Genomic DNA, 21,896 nt, shown 5'->3' on the forward strand with positions numbered 1-21,896 from the left:
AGAGAGATTAGTTTGTAGGAACCATGAACATGTAATCATATTTTGTGTGAAGCTTTGGATAATTAAAACACTTATCTCTCTAATTTGCTGAAAGGAGGATTACCTAAAACTGTGGGCTTAGCCACTGAAATAAAAACACAGATTGCTAGATAAAGTAAATGAATAAAGTTTTTGGAAAGGGAGAAAAGCAGACAGTGGATATTTACTGAAAGTTATGTGGCTGAACTCTTTGGATATCTATTAAACTCAACCAGGCATGATAAGTTATATTCAGATGAAAAGGGTATGTATGATAAATACATTATGACATTTTTGTGTATGATAAAAAAATAATCTCTCCGGGTTTGGTCGAGGAGTAGACTCTCACATCCCAAAGCTGTCCAGCCGACCCTCAATAATGAGCTGCACTCTTAGAGCAGATGGTAGGGAAGTGAAGACAGTAGAGCTTTTTTCTAACATAAAAAAGTCAACTCAGTGTGGGTTTCATGCCCAAAATATGTGTGCAAATGAATTCAGACTTCTCGACTATTCCTGTCTCCTTGAGCCACAGGGCAAAAGCAAGTCAATGGATGACACTTTGTGACACTTTTAATCGCTGTTTGTCACACTGAGAGGTAAAAAAGGATAGCTATAGCTGTGAATTATGTGACTATTGCTGCAGAAAAAAAAGTATGTAATTTCTACGACTCAGCTAGGCCAGCAGAAGTACACTTCCCCTCTCTGTCAAGTGGGAACTCCAGGGCTGGCCTCAAGCTTTTTTTTGGTCCTAAACAGAATGGGATTCAGGGAGGCACTGGTGGGCCTAAGCATGCCCTTACTTTATGTGTGCCTCAGGCAACCCTCACAGTTGATCCTGTTAGCACTGATGAGGGCAAACACCTTGGACTGAAGCATTATTGTCTCAAGTGAAAATCTGAAGTGCACTAGATAGGGGATTGAATTTCATCTGTGGAAGTCTGGACTTCTTCAGCCCCATGAGAGCTGCAGAGGCAAGACTCAGAGGGTTCACAACTCTCAACTTTTGAGTTCACAAAGCTGGAACTCAAAAACTATGTATTATTTATCAACATGGAAAGGGTTTGAAAACAGGTTTATGTCGCTGAGCACACTCACACTCCATTTCTAAACACCATTTTAACAGGAAAGTTGGTGTTTAGAAAGCTTTAACTCTCAAAAAGTCATTAGTTCCTAAAAAACAGGCATGTCAGCATGCTTGGGCATTTGTACCTTTCTAATGTGAAGAGTTCTACTTCTTAATCTCTGCATCAATACTAATTAATTTCTGCACACATTCAGTTTGTTTTTCTTAGAGTGATGGATTGTACTTGTTGTAATAGAATTGCAACTAATAAGAAGGAAGTGCATGTGATAGCTGAATAGATGACAGAAACTACTTGCAGATGGAGAAAGTGGCCAAAAGAAACAACATGGAGAATGTCTCTTGAAACATAGTGCCGCTCTCTGTTTTTAAATCCATATTATGTATATTTGTGTGACTGAGCTCCCTGGTGTCACAGAGTTTCACATATATTCCCTTTGGTGTCCATCAATTCAAACCTAGAAAACAGTCAGCAGCCAGATTCATGACGATGACAGGTGTCACCGTACTGCTGTCAGGGTTAACTCTGAGTTCAGCATGCTCACATGAGCTCGTCTCTCCAGCTGCCTCTGAAAATGAGTGAAAACTCAAGGTGAAGATCCTCCATGTCTGAGGTCGCTGAAAAATGTATAAGGCCATGAGGTGGCACGCATGTGTATTGCATTATTGATAAAGACAGGCGCTGCTGAGACCTCCAGCCTCCAGAGTCCTCTGTCCTGACAGAAAGCATTTTCTGTCTATTATGCCCTCCTAACCCTTGTTTTTTTCCCTCGCAGCCCTCTTTCTCTCCTTGTTTCCCCTCCTAGAGAGAAACCCCTTTAGGTATTTGAAACATAGTAAAACCTTCTCAAGTCTCTCAGAGCATATTGTCATCCTGTTTCTCACATCACGACAGAACGCGGCACAGCATTTGTCCCCCCAGCTGAGCAGAGAAATTGTTAGTGAAAAAAAAAGAAGAATATCTTTCCCAAGAGGATCTGTTTGATGCCTGAACACAGACAAAAGGAAACTTAATGGCCAATTGAAAGAACCGTAAAGCACCTGCAATTTCTCTTTCAAAGACACATCATGCTTTTATTGTGTCTCTTTGATTATGTTTGGACAGAAAGGTTCCGATTTCCTTCATGTGTCACAGAAAAGACAATGACTATCTCAAACCAAAAGCAATTTTCAAACTTTCTTTTCTTTCCCTTTTTTTTCTTTTGCAGTTTTGTAAGCCAAATAGTTCAGTGTTATTTTATTTAGATGAATTTAGATGACAGGCTTTGGTTCTCAAACTTCCTAGTTTGCTTCATTTACTACACCATGCTTTGCATTAGTATAAACATTTTTAGGACCTGGAATTTAACTAGACATTTAACCCTTTAATTAACGATCAAGAGCAGTCCCAAACAAATATTCTGTTGGTAGCAGAAGTCACCCAGAGCTTCTTATATGAGTAATTTATTTTAAAACAGCATGTGATATTTCCCTCCTCTCTCTTTAAGAGCATGAGTTGTCTGTGTTGTTTTATAAAACCCCAATAAAATCAATTTTTCATCAGTGGTTCTTACAGAACACGATATCTGATGTCCTGATGCTTAATAAGGTCATCTCGTCTGTCCAGGATCATTATCTTGGTGCGGATTACTTTTCTTTTCATAACAGTGAGAGCATCATTCATGGAGCAATCCAATATGTCGAAGGTGGAGATAAGCTGTGATTGCTGTCATGCTTTTCCTGCTCTGAGGTCCATGGGGTTCAAATCAAAGTCATAAACTTCAATAAACAGGACAGCAGACCTCCCCTCTGAGATTCATCTTGATTAGACAACAAAAGCCCACAAAAATAGTCTCATATGCATTTTATCAGCAGCCCTGCCGCACTGCTCGCTGGTCTTGCTTCCTGTTTCTACAGGAGTGTAACATGATGAGTTAGCCCTGAGCAGACACTGGAGAATCAGTAGGGAATCTAAAAATGATGCTATTGATGTGTTTGCCTTTTTAAGTGTGGCACTGTGTAACCTGGCACTGTCTCCCAGCGCTCCACGTGACGACTCATCAGATGCATTTTGCAGGGAGGATTTTTTAATAAGAGCTCTCCTGGCACCACTCGCAGATTTGGTAGAATTGCAGAGACCTGTGGCGAGGGAAATCCGCCCCTCTCTCCTCAAATCATGATGAATCTGTTAATGACATGCTCAAATTCCAGGGCCCAAGGTGCAGTAATGGAAAAGTCTGATAGTTGTGTTTACTTCAGTGTAATAGCTCAACAAGCCTGCAGCTATTTCACCCCATGTTCGCCTTTAAATAATCTTATCGTTAAAGCATTTAAAATATTTGCCATCATCTTTCTACATGCTTTCTAATACTTCATAATCCATGAATCTGATTTTTGTTCTAACAATGATTACACTACTATTTTAGAAAGGATGGTCTCCTGTGTTATAATAAGGCATAATCTCACAGGAAGGATCAAAATTTCTCAGTTTAAATGAATTCTTAGTCCTGATGGATGTCCCTAGATTGAACCCTGTACATTCTTAGCTTTCCCCCCTCCACTTCAGTGTTATCTCTGTGCCGGCTTCTCAGTGTGCATCAGGGAGAGGACACATCCTTAGGATTTACACATGCAATTACGAGATAAGTAAAGAATGGACAAGCTTTAAGTTAAAGGTGCCTTAAGCCAAGGTCTTGCTCCTGTTCATCACAGATAATGGGCATATCCACCATTATGTGCATATATTTAGAGTCTCTGATCTCAGGAGTATGGATTCACTTCATTTTTGTCTTAATTCATCGACCTGAGTATTCATGAATCTAATAAATAATACATTGATTGTGAACAAATACTCTGAAAAGTGGGCATGGTATGGTATGTGATGAAAGAAGTTGACCCCATCAACACTCTGACAACCTTGTCTTCACTGTAAATTACTTGTGCTGAGGTCTAATCAACCAAATATTTGAATAAAACAGAAGGGATAAGGTTTTGTGAGCTGCAAAAACTGCAGCACATTAGGTCGATGACAGACCATAATGCCCACTTGCAGCAAATAAATGCAAAGTACTTTAGCTTACAACATTCATAACTTGTTGTAGCATTAGCCGCTGATTGAAAAAGCTATTACATTAATTTATTCGGGTAAAGACAAAAAAATCATAACAGTATATTTATAGCAGAATATATGGACCATTAGTTCTGTATCAGTTCTTATGTGAAAGCTTTCGGCAGCATCACTTAAACCCCAAAAAAGGAATTTTGTATTTTAAAGCAGCAGATTACTGGCAAGCTGTAAAATGTATTGATCGAAGGCTCCCGAGAACACACAGGGAGCTTTTAATTTGCTGTGCATTTATTGCTGGTGCTTAAGTGATTTATCCCAGGAGTTCATTAGCCTCATACTTATGCATTGCATGTGAAATCCAGCACCTTAAGCAACCTGCCTTTTAGTCTTCTCCCCAGACAGAGCCAAAGTTAGCAGAGGTAATCCAGCTTTCAGAAGATTTGTCGCATACTGTAGGGAGCATCTACTGCAGGGGTAAAGACAGAGGAGCTGTCTGGGAGGGGTTACCTGTTTAGTATCCCAATATGTTCTGGCTCCTTGCATACTTGTTAGTAACTTACCATGATGGCGACATAGCTTAAGGTACGGTAGTGACAGTAGATTGAGTCAACACTTCTGTCTAGTGTGAAATAGTTTGACAATTATGCAGTGGATTGCTGTGAAATTTTATACAGCATGAATTCTTATGATGCCCTCCCCTTTTATGTAGCACCAAATGCTAGCCAAAGTTGTATCTAATCCAGCTAAACATCTGTATGATGAGTTGTTGTTTTTTAGATAAATTCATGTTCCCGAGAGGATGTAGTTCTTTGGATTTAAATAATCCGTTGACTCCCCCCTTGAGTGTGTCCATCAGGTCAAAGATGTTGTTTTGGGGTTTTTTACTATTTGGTTTATGAGCACTTTTAAAATATGTGACATTCAAACCACCTCCAGCTTGACTTAGTTGTTAGTTGTTTATCAGCCAAAACCAGCAAGCTAACATGCAAAATTAAGAAGGATGACATTGTAAATATTATACCTTCCAAACATCCACGTTATCACTGTAATTAAAAACCTGTATGTTGTTATTATGCTGTGTAGATATGATGCTGGATACATACAGTTTAGATGGCACCCATTAGTTGAGATGAAAATTCCAAAAAGGCTCCTTGTCATTTAAGGTGTTCTGTTGACTTTTCATAATGGTTGTGGGGAAAACGCTTCTTGAGTTCCAGGGTTATTTTGTTGTTGATTCATTTTTGAACTAACACCATGCTTTCTGTCCCTCTCTTTTTTTTCTTCTGCTGTCCCCAGGAGCAGCCAGGGCTTTATGCACATGAAGCTGTCACGGACGAAGGAAAACAAGTACATCCTTGGCCAGAACAGCTGCCCTTTCGACAGTGTGCCTGAGATTATTAATTTCTACTCCACCCGCAAGCTGCCCATCAAGGGAGCTGAACACATGTCCCTACTCTACCCTGTAGCCATCAGGACACTATAGTGCTCTGGGTCACCTGCAAGCGGTCAGCCCCTGCAGCTCTCACTGGGCCACCCTGTGGCTCCACACTTCCTGTCCCTCTGGACACAGCCATGTAGGCTCATGGGAAAATGAACAGTTGTGTCCCAATACTGCTGATCCTGACTCACCTCACTGGCCGACAGATTCCAGACCTGTGCTGAAGGCCTACTTCAAACACACAGACTCAATGGAGAAGTCTTTATTATTTTATTTTATTTAATTTATGACAGACACCCACTTTCTTACATACACAGACTGATTATCTGATGAGCATCATTTCATTGATTCTGGAGCTGACTTCCCTTAGCACTTAACACTCAAAGAAAAAGAAAGGTACAGCATTGTTACATTTGTTACATGGGTGAGCTGTTTATTATGAGATTGTTGTACCTTTTTCAGAAGAGAGAGCGTCATAAATATTGCGTTTGAACAAGTTTGTTTTACTCATTTGGTTAGGCTCGGTTGATACTGTAATTGTTAGCGAGGGGACTTGAAGATGGTAAGAGTCATATAAGGGAAACGACATTTATGAGGCATGTTGAGGGATATCGTCCACATGGGCCCCATCCAGTGGGCAGGATATTGAATAAAGAGGCCCTGTATGAATGGTGTGTCCCCAGCTGTGTGGAATAACAGGCCTGTGAGCCGCACAGTCTGATATCTCTATCTTGTCATAGTGCATGTTGTCTGCTATCCATCACTGAGTGGGTGTATCACACCAATGACAGTGTAAGTAGCATCTTGGTGAGACAGGCAGGAGAGCATGATGGATGGGTCAGCCCATCTGACACAGTACAATTGGCTAAGGCCGGAGACCAGAGCCTGTCCAAATGGACCAAATTAGCCCCGCTTAGAACGGCTTTGCATCGGGAGAATGAAATATGCCTGCATTGTCTACCTCAGAAAATCCATTTCATTCACCCATCTGCAGATCAATAGGTACAATGGGATTGCAGACATCGATCTGTCTTCCCTTCTACATTCCCAATTCCCTCACAATTGCGTCATAGGTTTTAGGAATATGTTTTCTGAATACAATTAATACAAGATTTTGATTATGAAAACAAGCAGATTTTTCAGATCAGCAGTTGTATGTAAAGTCATTAATATGAAACAGTGTGATGTCAGTAACAAATGTTTGGTTAATGCCTTATAATGCATGGGTCGAATCAGTCCGCTAGATCAGCTGATTTCCAATTCTGCTTTTAAAGATTGTTCTGTGACTGTAATTTATTCTGGGGTAACTATAATTGATGTGTTACTCCTTGCCCTCATTGTTCCGTGCAGATGTGATCGTGTTTTTTGGGACTTTTCCAACCTGTTAAACTATGGTGCTTTGCATTTTTGTTCATCAAGTACTGCTTTGTGCACGTTTGCCTAGGTGGCCTGGGGCGCGGGTCACAGCGTCTCCTGCCCAAAGGGTTTGTCAAACCTTGGGTGAGAGATGATCGCATTTTCCCACTGGACCAATCACACCGCAGCCTGAATAATAACAGATAGCTACCATACCTTAGCATTCAAATCCCTATCATCTCTCCTTTACTAACAGATGTGCGAACATGTGAGAATGTTGTAAGAATGAACAGTGTTTTCATGTGTATGTAAATGCGAATGTGTGCACAGAGTCCTGAGTTCTGTTCTGTTGTTTTTGAACCTTGCTGGTACAAACTGGTGACAGCCTTGGCTTGAACCTCTTTGGGTTTCAGCATTTTTCTCCCTCCTGTAAAACAAATATGAATTCAGCCCTATCACTCTCAAATTATGGATTCCTCTTATATTCAGTCTGTACTTTAAATGAGACAGTAACTTAAAAAAACATCATGCTGTATTGAAGAAACATGAGACTAAGATCATAAATTGATTTGGAAGTTTTTTATGAGTTTGGAAAATCTAGTAAGAGGAATGGCCATTCGAGAAGTGCAGTCTCCCCCTGCTGGCCATTAAAGAGAATGCAGGTTTGAGAAACTTCCTCATTGACTTCACTATTGAAACTTCTGTAGTTTTCCCCTTTTGAAAAATGTATCACACTCAGTGATGTCAGATACTGATACTGTCCACACCATGAAGTGAGTCTAATGAGAGTATCTAATTCTCATATGATCAAAATGTCTCTACAAAGGAAAAAGTATGCTGAATTCTGTGGTATACTCAGAAAATCCCAGAAAGATTTTAATTTTATGGAGGGCTTGGTCCAAACTAAAAGTAACTGACACTACGGACCTTCAAGAGCATGACATCTGTTTAAACAAAGAGAGGTTCCTTTTTTGCTTTCACATTACTCCGCTATGTGCTATGCAACTTTAACCTACAGTCATTGAAGGGAAAATGATTGGAGAGTGTGCCTCCACCAAATGTTTATGACAAACATGATGGTGCAAAAATGTCCGCTAGATTTAATCAGCAGAACAGCCTGTGAAGACGAAGCAGAAAAAAATGGGATGTAAGCAGACTTTTGTTTTGCTGGTGCAGTAAGTGAGCAGACAGATGCTGCTGTCATTAGATGAGTATGTGAGGTGAGGGTGTCTGTCCATGTAATAGACAACCTCTGCAGCTTTATTAAGGAAAAGTATTTAGTTGAAGTGGACCTATGTGTTTCCTCAAGAGAGAGGTTATCCTAAGAAAAAATACAAATTAAATAAATAAACTATGTGTGATGTATGAGAATTCTTCCCTGTGATCAAATGTTGACAGTAGAGGCTCCTTACTTAGTTACTGCTGCTGATGAGTATTACTCTACTAAAGGGAAGAGCCTGCTTATGATGGCCGCACTGCCTAGAGAGAGCGAGGCCTTAGCTTTGGAGAAAGGGAAGATGAGAATGAAGGGGAGGCAGAGGAGGGGATGGTGTTCTGACGGGGGGGGGGAGGGGGGGAGATTCACTGCAATCAGCAGACACACTCTTCTTGTTCTTGTGTTTCTATTCTGAGAACCTGAATGAGCCCTTCTCCTCCCTCAGAAGTGTCTTAAAGGGTGTGTATGTGTGCGCACACACAATTGTGCATGCTTGAAACAATGTGTGGCTGGGTATGTGTGTGTTGGTGTGAGCAACCATCAGCCATTGACTTGTGAGTATCTTGTGTATGAGTTTCCTTTGTGTACATTTTCATGCCACGTATGTATGCACTACTATAACATATCTCTGTACAGTCCCTCATGGCCAAATGTATATACTGAATGTATTGTATGGGGACAGAGCATCAAGGTTCAAAAGAAATAAAATTGGGTTTATGAGTTAACGTGTGATTTCATGTTTCAGAGTTTCTTTTTCGGCTGTCGTTGTGTTCTTACAACAAGGCAAACAATTATTCAGTAAAGCTGCTTACTGTGTCTTCCCCCTCGCCTGTTTCCATGGTGAAGCCCTTCCATCGACGGTGAAGAGCGGCCATTGTTTGAGTCAAGGACAGAATGCTGGAGCTATTATCAAGCCAGTACTCCAGCACTTGTTGTCCTTTATTGATCCACTTTGTAGCACAGTCCTGTTCATCCTGCTGATGTTGTTTTACTGTATGTGCACGTGTCTGAAGCTTGCTGGGTCATATTTTCAACAGTACAATAAGCTTCTCTGTTTCCAGTTATCACATCTCTAGTCTTTTTCAGAGAGTATTTGTTGCAGCATTTTATGCATGCAGGCTATTTTGAGTGGCCTATAAATTAAGTGAAGTGTGAGTCATACATCATTCTTGGCATTTAAAACAAGTCTTTGCCTCAGGTAGCAGATTTAGGGGAAAGTTCTCATCCAACAAAGAGGAAGAAGAAATGCGGAAGATTATTTACAATGGTAACACTATTTTATGGATCTTGAAATTCATGTTCTTCTTATCTTACGAGAAGTTTCCTGTAAGATCTCTGATTAAAAGAAAATAAAACAGGAGTTCAAATTCATTTGAAGTTAATTTTAAATCTTAATTTTAAATCCAATTAGTTGTTTTTTTTTTGCCTGTATATAAAACAGGAACATTTTGCATGTTGGGATTTTCCACTGATAAAAAAGACTGTCTAGGTTATGCAAGTAATTATTCTAAAGAAATAAACTGGAATTGTACCAGCTGAGACTCCTGTCAGAACCGCTTCACTGTTCCAAAAAGTTTCTAAAAAGCTCTTGTTGGCCACAAACTTCTGTCAGGCGCTGAGGAAGAGCAAGGACAGAGGTGTGATGAGAGGAACATTCACAGCCTCTTGAGTTGTTTGATAGTCAGAGGAATATTAAATGCACACACATAAAGTTTGGTTTCTCCAGAAAGTGACAGCCAGACTTTGACGATTTTGTTATTTTTTTTCCCTGACAGGGAAACTGCAGCCACAATTGTCTTTGTGCACTGAGCCCTTTTATATTATGATGACTCTGAGTCAAACAATACTTATGTGTTTGTGTTTCTTTTAAAGTTACATTTTTGGGCAATTTTTGCCCTTATTGGATAGGACAGCTGAAGAGAGACAGGAACTTTCATTGTTAAACACTGGATAACTTTGGATTTACTTACACGGGTCACTTTAAATTAACCAGCTGACTTTCTCTATGTCTATTCATTCTAACTCCATTTGTGCAAGCTCTCTGCATCTCTCTCTCTCTCTCTGCTGCAGCTCTGTTCTCCACAAGAAAAGCTCCATCAAGAGTTAAAGCACCTGGGATGAAATGCATCAAAGACGCTTTTGTGGACCAAAAGAGCACTGGAGGAAGAAGAAGAAGGGAAGAATAAAAAGCATGGCTTGAAAGCAATGAATGGGCCACAAGGGGGATGAAATGGCCTCATGTCCATCAGGAGCTCATTTCATATTCCGCTCAGTCACGGCAGGCAGAAAGCAATCTCAGGTAGCAGACCTTATGTTAATAACACGTGGGTTGCCTCCTTTCAGAAAAACAAAAGCGGATGGAGGGCATTATACCCACCCCGTAGCCTTCCTCCTCCTTTGGCACGTCGGAAGAATTCATCTGCAGAGAATAGTGTTAGTATTGTTCAACCTGTCTGTGAAGGCTTGATTAGAGGAGCTTTTACACTGTTTCAAAAGGTCTGGCTGTGATGATTTCTATTGGTTTAACATATTGTATATAATGACATGGTGCAAAACCTTTCTCATTACCTGAATCCGGGGTCACTGTGGGAGTAATTGGGCAGATTTGTGACAGCTTCAAAGCTCCAAGCTGGATTCATTAGGAGAGAATCTTTCCAAGTTGTTTAAGCCATTTCCTGTTTGTATGTTTCAACAGATATGACCTTACACCACTGTTTGCCTGTGTTGTCCATTATTTCTGCTCCCGCTGAGCTCTTCAAAATTGATGGTTCACATGTGATTGCAGGTGCATTGGGAATAAAATGCAGGAAACAAAAGATTCACTCCCTTTTCTCATGTGCAACATTTCCCTACAATATATTAGGTTTTTTTTAAACCTATAATATTACTGAAATAAATGTTCTCTTTGGATGTTTTTCATAGGTCTTACATTAATGAAGAGAAGGCCAAAGAGTCAACACACCCATGAACACACAAGGATTTTGTCTTCTGATTGGTAACTTTACTCTCATTGATGCATTTATTTGTTTTATTGGTGTAGTTTTTTTCAAAGAAAGCAGCTGGGTTTCAAACTACAGACATGCATACAGCATCTACTATAACGACTGCCTGAGTCGTTGTTTAAAAAATCTACAGTTCTACTCAACTGGTAACAATGCTCTGACTTTAACTGGTTATGAAACCGACTGATATAAATACTGATGCCTCTATATGACCTACAAAAGCCAACAAGACTATCAGTGACAAGATTGAAAAATTTAGTATTTTTGTATGCTTGTAACTGCGGGGTAGGTGTCAGACAAAATGAGTAACAGATACGACTGTTTTTGAAACAGTCCGTAAACATTTCTTATGCAAGTACTTTGTCCATTGGGTTAGGGTTATCCTGTCAAAATCTGAACTACTCTTTTCTCATTACGATCGATACGACCCACAAAATATATGGCTTTTCCAATGTTGTAATATTCATTTCTCATTCCACATAACAGTGGCTCTAGAGGCTTAAAAGTCCTAAGAGATTACTCAATAATCAATACTTCTCTCACACAACAGGAGACCTTAATATGGTGTGTAATAACAGTTTTTCTATACCATATGCATGACAGCATTTCACACCCCATCAAGTGTTGCCATGACAACTTCACATGATTTCCATCAGTAAATTGTTGAGATTATCCAGAAAGCTGCAGTTACGACGCTTGTGATGGTGGTAGGAGAACAAAAGCCCAGACTCCAGTGAATGTATGTTTCGACATCTGACTTCACAGCTAATAGAAGAACCCCTCCAGTCTCCTTTTTGATTTCCTGGACAGACAACAACACGTTTAATGTCTATTGTTTGGTCGAAGCTTTGACAGTATTTCATTCGGCAAAATGGAAAAGCTTTATTTAAAAAATACCCTTGCAGGCAGTGTGAGGTGGAAATTGCCCACAGGTGTGCATGCATATAAAACAGTAATGGGGACAGACGGACACAAAGCCCTGTTTTTGGGTGCTGTGCTCGTGAAAGGCCAATCCACTGATTGAGCTGTCACATTCGCAGATGCAGTAATAAAACTAAGCAGGGCAATTACTGGAGATGGAGAACGGTAGGTAGCAGAGGGGGGCACACAATAAGTCCTCCCTAAAATGTCCTAATGAGAGACAACAAGATGAAGCAAATGTGGCCCTCTGTAATAAGCTCAGCTAATGGTAACAATGCTCTGACAAGCACAGCTGCATCTCACTGGATGGTTACAAGCATTCACCTTATCTGTGCAACCTTCCTTTTTTATATTACCTGCTGTCAAACATATTGCCTTTGATGAATGCAATCTCACAACTAAAATAAAACAGCCAGTCTTCAAGCACTGTTCAACAGAGGGCAGAGCAAGAGCACGATTTTAAATTTGGGTGAGGAAGAAACGGGCAAATACACAAGCAGGATGTCTGCAAAGATTGCCCTGCTTTGTCTGAGTGGAAATAAACTACTCCACTGCCACCTAGTGTTCAAATAGAATAATTACAAAGGCAGAGAGGACACACTGTGGTTAGACTAATTTAAGACACACTAAATGTTTATTTTATCATTTGTCCCGAGGAAGCAAGCGGACATTAAAAAAAAATTATTCTCAGCTTGCATTGCATTAAATAGGGGCTTTCAATTAAGTACACCATTAAGGAATAGGAAACAGGCTCAATAATTGATGAGATAAATTTATTAAAAATTGTATTTACTAACAGGCAGACACTGGCATGGACATTCAGGAGCTCTGCTAAAATGGTGTTGTATGAACATGGGTAAATGGGGTACAAATAAAATGAACCAGTATACTGTATATCCAAAGCAAAGGACTGGTAAGCTACGTTCTATTTCTCCCCCATCAAAGCCTTTGTCCATGGAGGTATGAGCTCAGAGTCCTGGGCCTCCAGCAAATATGAGCTCCAGGGCAGCCTGGATGTCACCGTCTGTGGCCTGCAGCGCCCTCAGCATCAACTCCTCATCCTGAATCCCCATGTCCCTCAGCTGCTGCATCTGGGACTGCCAGCGGCCCTGGCAAAACAAAAACACAGTCAATAACAGTGGATAATGCACAAATACAAATCCTTTACCACTAAGCATATATATTCCAATTTTTATTTGATCAAGGTACATTCATGAACTGAGTATGGAGTTAGTGAGTTTGAATCCTCACCTGTAGAGCAGACATGTTGGAGGCTTGCAGAGCTTGCTGTAGAGCCTGGCTGAAGAGATCATTACTGACTGGGGTCCCTGCTGGCATAGGGGCTACACTACTAGAGGGGTCCGCCTAAATCACAGAACAGTTCAACAAAAGAAGAATAAATTAATACATTTCCAGGTTTTGTATGAATGTGTTAAATCTCACCTCAATCTTACATTTGTTTGTTAGTGATTTATAAAAATGATAAAATTCCTAAATGTAATTGAATCTCACCTGGCTTGAAGTCGTAGGAGTGACTGCGCTGCTGTCAGGTGTGCTGGCGAGGGCCAAAGCGGTTGCCAGCTCGCTCTGCGTGATTGGTCGAGGGCCTGTCGCTCCGCTGTGGCCCAGAGACACTGGACGCATTCCTGCTGAGGCGCCTGCTCTGCTGGAGGGACCTGCTGGGCTCCCCTGTGAAAGCATTACAGCACATGTGTCAAGACACACATCACAACAGAACAAAATGACTCCTTCCATCACGACATGTTTCTCTACATGAATACAAAGGTTGAGTATGAAGCAGAGAGACTCACAGTCTGGAAATCTTCCTCATCGTCAGACATGCCCTCAAACATGAAGCCTCCTGCCAGATAAAAACAAATGTTTGTAGCCAAAACAAAATCCAAATGATCAATAAAAAAATCATGATATTACCAATAACAGGAAAACAACAGGACAAGAATACTACAGTACATTATTATAGATAGTGATACTGTCTTTAGAATTAAAAAAATATGTTCAAAATACCTTTGTACACTTTATTTCAAAGGGAATACACAAGTAGTAGTCTTTTGCATCGTACCTGGCATATCACTGTAAGAACTGGCAGAAACGTTTCGAGATGAGCCAGCACTGGACTGAGCCGGCATACTGCCTGCGACAGAGTGAAGGACCAGGATGATGGCATTGACGAGGGCTGGGTGTGAACTGATCAACCTGTGAAACAGACGGAAACATCTTAAAACCACCTCTCGCTTGTGTGTCTGTACTGTGCTCACTTCATCTGTCACACTCACACGTCCAACATGTTGGGGTCTGTGAACTGCACGAAGAGATCTTTGTCTTGGAGCACCCCTGAACAGATAATTAAGGGTGTTAGGGGGGAAATGTTACTATTTACATATTTGCATTTGCAATTCGATGGTGTAAGAGTAATTATTTAAACTCTGCATGACTTACCTAAGGCGACAGGATCTGACCTGAGCCCTGGTGTAGCCACAATGATCTGGTCCAAGGACTCTTTATTTGTCAGCATTTTATAAATCTAAGAGAGGGGGAAAGCCATTGTAAGTAAAGCGGCATCAGCAGAATTAATAGTCATGATCATTTGATGCTGTAGAAAAGTTGGCAGATCTTTTTTTAGATACGATTTTAATTGTGATACTAAATCTGTATTATTTGACAATCAGTACATTAATAGTGTGCACTACAGATTTGAGATTATGTTGGGATGAGTGACATCACAGGCACAGTACAGATACTGTATGCAGTATGACTGCTTGTGGAAGATACTTAAAATAGAGACTACAACCCTTTATCATATGTTTTGGGGATGTTCTAAACCAGATCCCTTCTGGTCTTCATTCTTTGATTTATTCTCTAAATTATTTAACAAAACAATTTCTCCTTGCCCCCTAACAGCTATTTTTGGCGTGACCCCGGTGAACATTTCTGTAACCACTCTTCAGCGCAAGGCTCCAGCATTCTCCTCCTTATTGGCACAGCGGGTGATACTGCTGAACTGGAAAAATGCTGCTGCTCCACCCACACTCACCTCATCCATAATATTATGTCTAATCTTGAATTGGAAAAGATCAGATATTCTGTAAATGGTGCCTCTCTGAACTTTCATAGGACTTGATAGTTTTGTTAATTTTGTGAAGCAATTAAATGGGCTACAATTAGACTGATGCATATTCAGCAGATTAATTATAAGTTTTATCCTGTCTATTGTCTGTATGCTTGTTGTCCTTGTGTTTGTTTTTGTACTCTTATGCCTTCTTCTTCTTTTGTTTTACAGTTCGAGTGTGGGGTTTTGGTACGTTCTTTCCCACACCATTAATGTTCACACTCATTTCTGTATCTACCTACTATGGATGTTTTGGTTCAAATTTGCTGTTGTGCCATCTAATTGTGAACATGCATCCAAGAAAACTCAATAAAAATAATTTTGAAAAAAAAAGAAAAAGAATAGAGACTACAGCCATAGACCTCAATGTATGTTTGAACCTTTGAAATCAGGATAAATGTCTGGTGTTCATCAATGGATGACACTGATATCTGACTTAAGTGTAATTTCTGTATCACTCTGCAGATTTAATAGTGCCATGATGGATCAGATTACACATAAAGATAATGTACCCTTTTGACAATGGTTCAAATATTTCTGATGATTTGTTGTAAATGGTTTATCGAATGACCCCATCCATTGTTTCTCAATCCACTTCTCAGAAAAATGTGGCCATTCCTACCTGAACCCTACAATTATCACTTAAGCCAACATGCTGCTTTTCTAAATTCAACTGTCTCTGGTTGATTTAGGGCATTGAAAGCTCCCAGCTTATTAAGGATACTCTTTGAACGACTGTACGTGTCTTGTTCACACGTAGCGCTGAAAAGCATCTTGAATGATCCAATCTAATATAAAACATCTGTGAACATAAGTGTGACTACACCAAAGTCACTTCATACAAATATCCAGACGCCAAAGCAAAAGTACTCTGCAAGTCAAGGAAGTATTTTTTCTTACAGTGCAAACACCCCAGTTCATTTCTGCACTCCACAGTGGAGGAAAGCTTGAAAGGCATGGGCTTCCAAACTCTACAGAAGAAGGTTTATTGCTGAAGTTTAAAAGAGACAGGAGGGAGAGGGACAATGCTGGACACGGCACTGTGTGTGTGTCTTCTACTCACTGAGTCTCTGTAGGAAGAATTAAGAGAGTGAAGAGCGGCATGAAACACCCTGAACTCCCTGGCTGCATTTGCTCTGTTCACAGGCTCTAGAGAAGAAGAAAAAGCACACATGTTCACCTTGACACTTCCAGTTTTGCTTTCAGTAAAAATGAAGCTTAAAGGATTGACTAAAAAAAGAACACACAGACCTGGACTGCTCTCTTGCTCTGGCCAAGTCTTTTTGAGTATGTGTAGGGTGGATCCTGGTTGAATCCCACAGGCATCCAATGTTAGCTCATCCTTAAGTTTTCTCCCGCAATGTACCAGCTCTGATGCAAAACATTTACAGAGCCAGAACATGACAAACACAGTAACACAAAGAGGATTTGAATACATCAATTAATCCACAAAACAGACGACAGCTGAGATTTTTCTTCGGACAAAGACACATTAATGTACAGAAAACATCCTTAAAATCGGACCTATTAGTTCTGGGTCCGGGACTGAGTCTGAGAGCTGCGCTGCAACAAGTTGTTTTAAAGTAGCGACTCTGTATCCTCCAGGTGAAACGTCCCCTGGCATCATCTCAGGGAAGTGGAAGATGGATTTGGGCTGATCCACCAGCTTCAAAGACAGCTGCCAGTCTGAAGAAGACATCTCTTCCTTTTAAAACAAACAGAGCACATACATATGCCAACATAATTATTATTATTGTTGTTGTTGTTGTTATATGCAGAGAAAATCGATATAAACGATATTCAAATTGAGAAAATTCTTGGTGAAAGCTACAAATTTAAATGGGTTGTAAGGTATAAAGCCTAACTGTGGTTTCATTTCAAGATGGACAAATTACTGTATTTATTAACAACAAAATACTGCAAGAGATATAGACGGAGAGGAATAATTCAACGATTGTTTGAGAGGCCACTTGAAACGCAGAAATACTCTGATATGTTTCTCTTTGGAGTGATGACATGTCGAGCTGTGTTAGCAGAAGTGTTAGCTGCTCAGCTTTGTTTTAAAAGATACTGCCGATTTTCTGAATTTAACGCGAGATTTTTATATAGTCTGGCTTCTTAACAAACCCCCTCTTATAACGTCGAGGTCAAGAATGTACAGAAACTCCTATTCAATTGCAATATTTATTAAGCAACCTACCGCACACTCACCATTTATTGTTGACACTCGATACGCTTCCTGGTTGATCACGTGGTATGCGTGACGTTTACTTCAGCCGACCAATCAAAAGGACTTTCAACTTCTCAGCGTCCGTCACTGTATTGTCTTTTTAATCTGTTTTTATTTTCAGCTGGGAACCCAAACATCTTTCCAGAGAAAGACAAACAACTCCTCCAGCTTACACATTTCATCACAAAAGTGTCTTTTTATCACACTTTCCCCCAATCTAGTCTGAACAGTAAAATGTTTATTTCTGTAAAGCAGAAAAACATCCCCAATTGATTTTCCAGTTGCAGCGTTCAAGATTTTCCGAGCTGTGTCATGTCTTTGGCAGATGTGTTTCCAGACAAACGATTGGTCAGGGATTTCACATACTTCCCCATTATAATTAGAAGTTTAATAATGTATTCTTGTAAAATCAGAGATACCAGGGGAACAAAAATCAATATTAATAATTAGCCTTCACACAGAAAAAAACGTATTGTGTTTTAAATCGTAGGCTATTTATTGCAAAGGCTACTTCCCAGATTATATAGATCTGTATTCATCCAGACAAGATATTATATAAGTGCAAGAACATGTGCTTGTTCTATATTATGGGCTACAGGCTAAATCTGTCCACTGCATAAAAGCCCATCTATTCTACGGGCTGCAATGAGGCGTTCAAGGACCATATGAGGTAAATTCTAGGCTACTGACTCGGCATGTCACGATAGATTTTTTTCATTTAAATGATTCCAGTCACCCTGAGTTACGGCAGCGTGAATCAAAACGTAAGTTTATCATAAAAGCACATTGTGAGAAAACGAGGTAGATATAGGTGTGTGCTCTCAAATGGTTAACCTAGGGGTCGGGACTCTCGAGACGCCCCCCTTACCCATGACATCACTGCTGGACAAAGCGGCAAGGAGTGGTTTCTGTGAAGAGACAAGCGCACCCAAATCAATGGACATACCCACACACTGAAAAAAAAAACATCCTACAGCTTCATACACCGTCAACTCAGGCTGTTGCAGCGACGGCAGCAGTGTCAGCAGAGCTTTGTTGAACTACTCCTGAAAATAACATCGGCTGAGCTGGTCAGGGGGAAAAGAGTCACCGCCGCTGGATGGTCGGTGCTTTTTTAAGTTTTTCCGTCCTCCTAACATGGTAAGCCTGAAGAAACTTGTCTGAAAGCAGAGCACGAACAACAGAAAGCTTATCATGTGTGGGCTAATTAGAAAGATAACTTTTAAGATTCAAAGACGAGCAACAGCTGGCGGGGAGCTGGAGAACCCCATGAACTCAGCCGGGGCAGGATAACTAGTTCACGTAGTTTGGCTCCATTTACAGGCAAGCAGGACATTTTTTTTTCTTGTTTTAAATCAACACAGAGGCCTGCTTAGCTATACGATAATCCTATACTGTTTCATATTTTGAGCTATTGCCATTTATGAATGAAGTGGACTGCGCCCCCGTTTGACGAGCAGGCGACACTGCATCATCATTTAACGGTATCTTCCATGACTCAGAGTTTGGCAACTCTTATTGGGAAGTGACGTAGCTGCCTACTTTATCCAAAACATTTTCTTTGACTCATAATTCAGTCTTTTTTATGTAACTAGGCTACATGTTTGTACTCATTTAGGCCTATTAATATATGTGGTGAAGAGTGTGTGAGGACAGCACTGTATCAGGATATGCTAAGTTCCCATCCTGAGTTGGGAGACCCAAAAGGGGGTCATGAGACAAATCTCAGGGGTCAACTGAGGACTAGCATTGTGTGGAGTTGTCATGATATCATAATTCTAAACTTTGATTCAATACTTGTCAAAATCAAATGGTATGAACACCTTACACAACAGCAAACAAAAAAATTGTACAGGCACCACCAATTGGGTTTTGTTTTTTATTACCAAAAATGCAGGCAAAATTATGAACACGGTCTTAATTGACAGGTGACAGGTTTTTTTGATGACACAAGATCTGTAGGTTGAAAAATGAAACTGTAATCTATTTCATCTATCATAGTAAGACAACCTTAGTATGATTTAAAAAAAAAAAAGAAGTGGAAAAATGATGCCAACTATTCCTGCCACACTTTTTCGTTTTTTTTCTTGTAAGTTTCTTAAAGTTTCCCCCCTTAAACCGGGGGAGAAAAAGTTGCTAAGGTGTCACAAGTAAATAAGCTCGGCTGGATGCTACAGTCTGTAATGAGAATGTTTCATGGCCACATGGTTCCCTTATCACATTCTGGTGCAGCTGTGCTTTGCTGGCAGGTACATTGCTTCCTGTGGGGTTTAGGAGGATGTCGTTTTTTTTTCATTCTGACAACATGTATAGGAAATAGTAACTGATAGCAGAGAGATAATGATGTCCAACACATCATTTGCCATGTATGAGATTGCAGTTTGTAACAGTGGGCAGTTCAAAGTATTGTATTATCACATCTATTATTTCACACACTGTACATCACACTGCTGTGAGATAAAGGTTACAGTAAATTGGCTCCTGCTTACAAAAGTGGGTCAACAGTTTTATACATCCCATTGTAATACAAATCCTATACAATTTGTATGATAATTTATACCCTATTGTCCCCGTCTACCATGTAAATTAGATAAAAAAATATACAGTCTTGTGCTGCATTATTTTGCATATTATTGGATACTGTATGAAATGGATGCACAATTCAGTGTAAACATAGACTAGAGTTTCAATTAAGTAAGTTTGCAATTTAAACTTTTATACAGCTGTTTTGAAGCTAATGAAGCCATTGTTGCCTCAGTTGGATTAACTAGTGTATACTTTGACTATGTGATATGTACTAAATGAATTGACTAATAACATTAACCTGCATAAAGTGAACCCAGTCATCCCTTCAGAGGGCTTGTCGCTGTGTGGATTTGAAAGGTTGATGTCTTCCAAGTTGGAAATGTCCCCATCATCAGGGGATGAATGATTCTCAGTGGTTTGAGAAGCCTGGCAATGATGGCAGCCATATGCCAATGAGACATTTGAGCCCAAAAGGTCAGTCACAGTCGTTGTGTTTATAGTTGTTTAAGAATTGCCTGTCTTCCAGGAGAAGAGTAAAATCATGAATGGTGGTGTCAGTAAAGACATAGGCTGTGTCTCAGTTCAGAGGTAGCATCATTTGAAGGACCCAGTCTTGGTGGTGTGCTTAGACTGACAACGATCTAAAATGAGATTGCCTGGTCGAGAGAGTATTTCCCAATTGTGTCACCAGCTCTTCCCGTCCTTACTCTTTAGTTTCTAAATGCCACCCTTGTCGCCTATCAACCTCAACAGCATCCCCTGAACTAGCTAACATTGAGTCATTTAACCTGTTATTTTAAAGATAATTAGAAGTTTTAAGTCTCCTTTTATAACTTTAGTAATGGCAGCTATTTGAGTGCGTTGAAACCATATTACACTTGGGAGTCCACCAGCTCTTTTTAATTGCTGCGATTGTTCTCGTAATATGTTGGGGGCCACAAAGGAAGAAATGGATTGGAGGAGGAATTAGTGCGGCACATTTGAAGCACCCTTCGACGCTGTCTTCAGATGTGCACTCTGAATGCCGCCCCCTGCAGCTATACTGTGAGCCATATACTTTCAAAGATTTCTTGGATGATGATGCAAACATTCATAAAAGACAGGGTGAAACAATTCTGATAGTACCCTGACCACAGCAGAATTATAATCCTAAATGTTCTGTGATACTAAGAAATCATTTCTTTCCTTGACCTCAGTTAGGAGCTTAACAATCCGTAGATGAAATGAAAACGCCGGTCATTGTGCTCCAAAAGCTGCTCAACAATCACTTAAAGAAAGTGAAGACATTCAGACTGTCAACAAGTCTTTCACTTTCCTTTTTTGATGGTGCACATTTATTGAGCACCATTATTCATTAATAACATGAACAGCATTGACATCTGAATGAAGAGCTAGCTATAGCATTGATACATTGGTGCAACAGTGATGGACAGAAGAGCTCTATTATTAAAACACAATCTTCTATGGTTAAACTTTATTGTATCATAATTGTACTCTTCAGGTTGAAAGTTGGAAGTATGTCTTGCTTGCTTTGATCCCTGACATGGAGCTGAATCGTTAAGGCTGAATTGTAAAATGAAAGGAGGCAAACAGCATTTCCATGCCGGCATGGGGTCAGCTAAGCACTTGAGTCATTCAGTAAAAAACCCTTTGATGGCTTCCTGGTGTCTGCACGCTACAGGCAGAGGCAGACTGTGGTTTGGTGTGTTGGCATATTTAAACTTACTTACTTACAGAAATCTCACCCTTTTGGAAAGGATGGTTGAGATGTTTGCCTGGCCTGTTGTACCTTGTAGAATATGTATTCCCTTTTGGTTTTGTGTGCAGTGAAAAATCTCTCTAAGGGTTAAACGTTTCAGAAGATTCAGGTAGCGTTGTAAGAACTTATTTCAAAGACTGTCTCTGGTAGGCTAATGCCTTCTGAAAATCCAGAGA

The 21,896-nt window shown here is 40.2% G+C and overlaps 3 protein-coding genes across 10 annotated transcripts in view; 2 read left to right on the forward strand and 1 right to left on the reverse strand.

Annotated features, from left to right (window-relative positions):
- zgc:158464 (uncharacterized protein LOC791139 homolog) overlaps positions 1–8,880 on the forward strand; it is a 92,396-nt gene extending 83,516 nt beyond the window's left edge. For all 4 annotated transcript variants that reach the window (XM_061039480.1, XM_061039498.1, XM_061039490.1 and 1 more), the window contains one exon: positions 5,442–8,880. In XM_061039480.1, the coding sequence (XP_060895463.1) occupies positions 5,442–5,628 (187 nt within the window). In that variant the 3' untranslated portion in view covers positions 5,629–8,880. The remainder of the gene's footprint in view (positions 1–5,441) is intronic.
- A 3,957-nt stretch (positions 8,881–12,837) lies between these two features.
- On the reverse strand, positions 12,838–17,546 carry ubl7b (ubiquitin-like 7b (bone marrow stromal cell-derived)). Of its 3 annotated transcripts, none has more exons than XM_061039622.1 (11): positions 17,417–17,546; positions 16,730–16,910; positions 16,457–16,576; positions 16,269–16,354; positions 14,536–14,620; positions 14,373–14,430; positions 14,159–14,292; positions 13,890–13,939; positions 13,591–13,767; positions 13,330–13,443; positions 12,838–13,187 (listed from the first exon to the last, which is right to left on the reverse strand). In XM_061039622.1, exons 1-11 carry the CDS (start codon positions 17,417–17,419, stop codon positions 13,047–13,049), a joined length of 1,149 nt encoding a protein of 382 aa, XP_060895605.1. In that variant the 5' UTR covers positions 17,420–17,546; the 3' UTR covers positions 12,838–13,046. The 3 variants fall into 3 exon arrangements, with proteins under 3 accessions (XP_060895605.1, XP_060895623.1, XP_060895613.1); XM_061039640.1 differs by having other exon boundaries at positions 16,730–16,891; positions 17,417–17,537; XM_061039630.1 differs by having other exon boundaries at positions 17,406–17,430.
- Positions 17,547–18,308: 762 nt separating this feature from the next.
- The window catches only part of cd276 (CD276 molecule), a 73,457-nt gene continuing 69,869 nt past the window's right edge, over positions 18,309–21,896 (forward strand). Inside the window, exon 1 of one of the 3 annotated variants that reach the window (XM_061039661.1) lies at positions 18,309–18,575. Coding sequence is in view for 1 of the 3 variants with exons in the window: in XM_061039651.1 (XP_060895634.1) it covers positions 20,360–20,435 (76 nt within the window). In the remaining 2 variants the exon portion in view is untranslated. Of the gene's footprint in view, positions 18,576–20,344; positions 20,436–21,896 lie in introns of those variants that run through there. The other 2 variants (XM_061039668.1, XM_061039651.1) reach the window with 2 other exon arrangements.

The sequence above is a fragment of the Labrus mixtus genome, chromosome 1, assembly GCF_963584025.1.
Source record: "Labrus mixtus chromosome 1, fLabMix1.1, whole genome shotgun sequence".
Taxonomy (NCBI): Eukaryota; Metazoa; Chordata; class Actinopteri; order Labriformes; family Labridae; genus Labrus; species Labrus mixtus.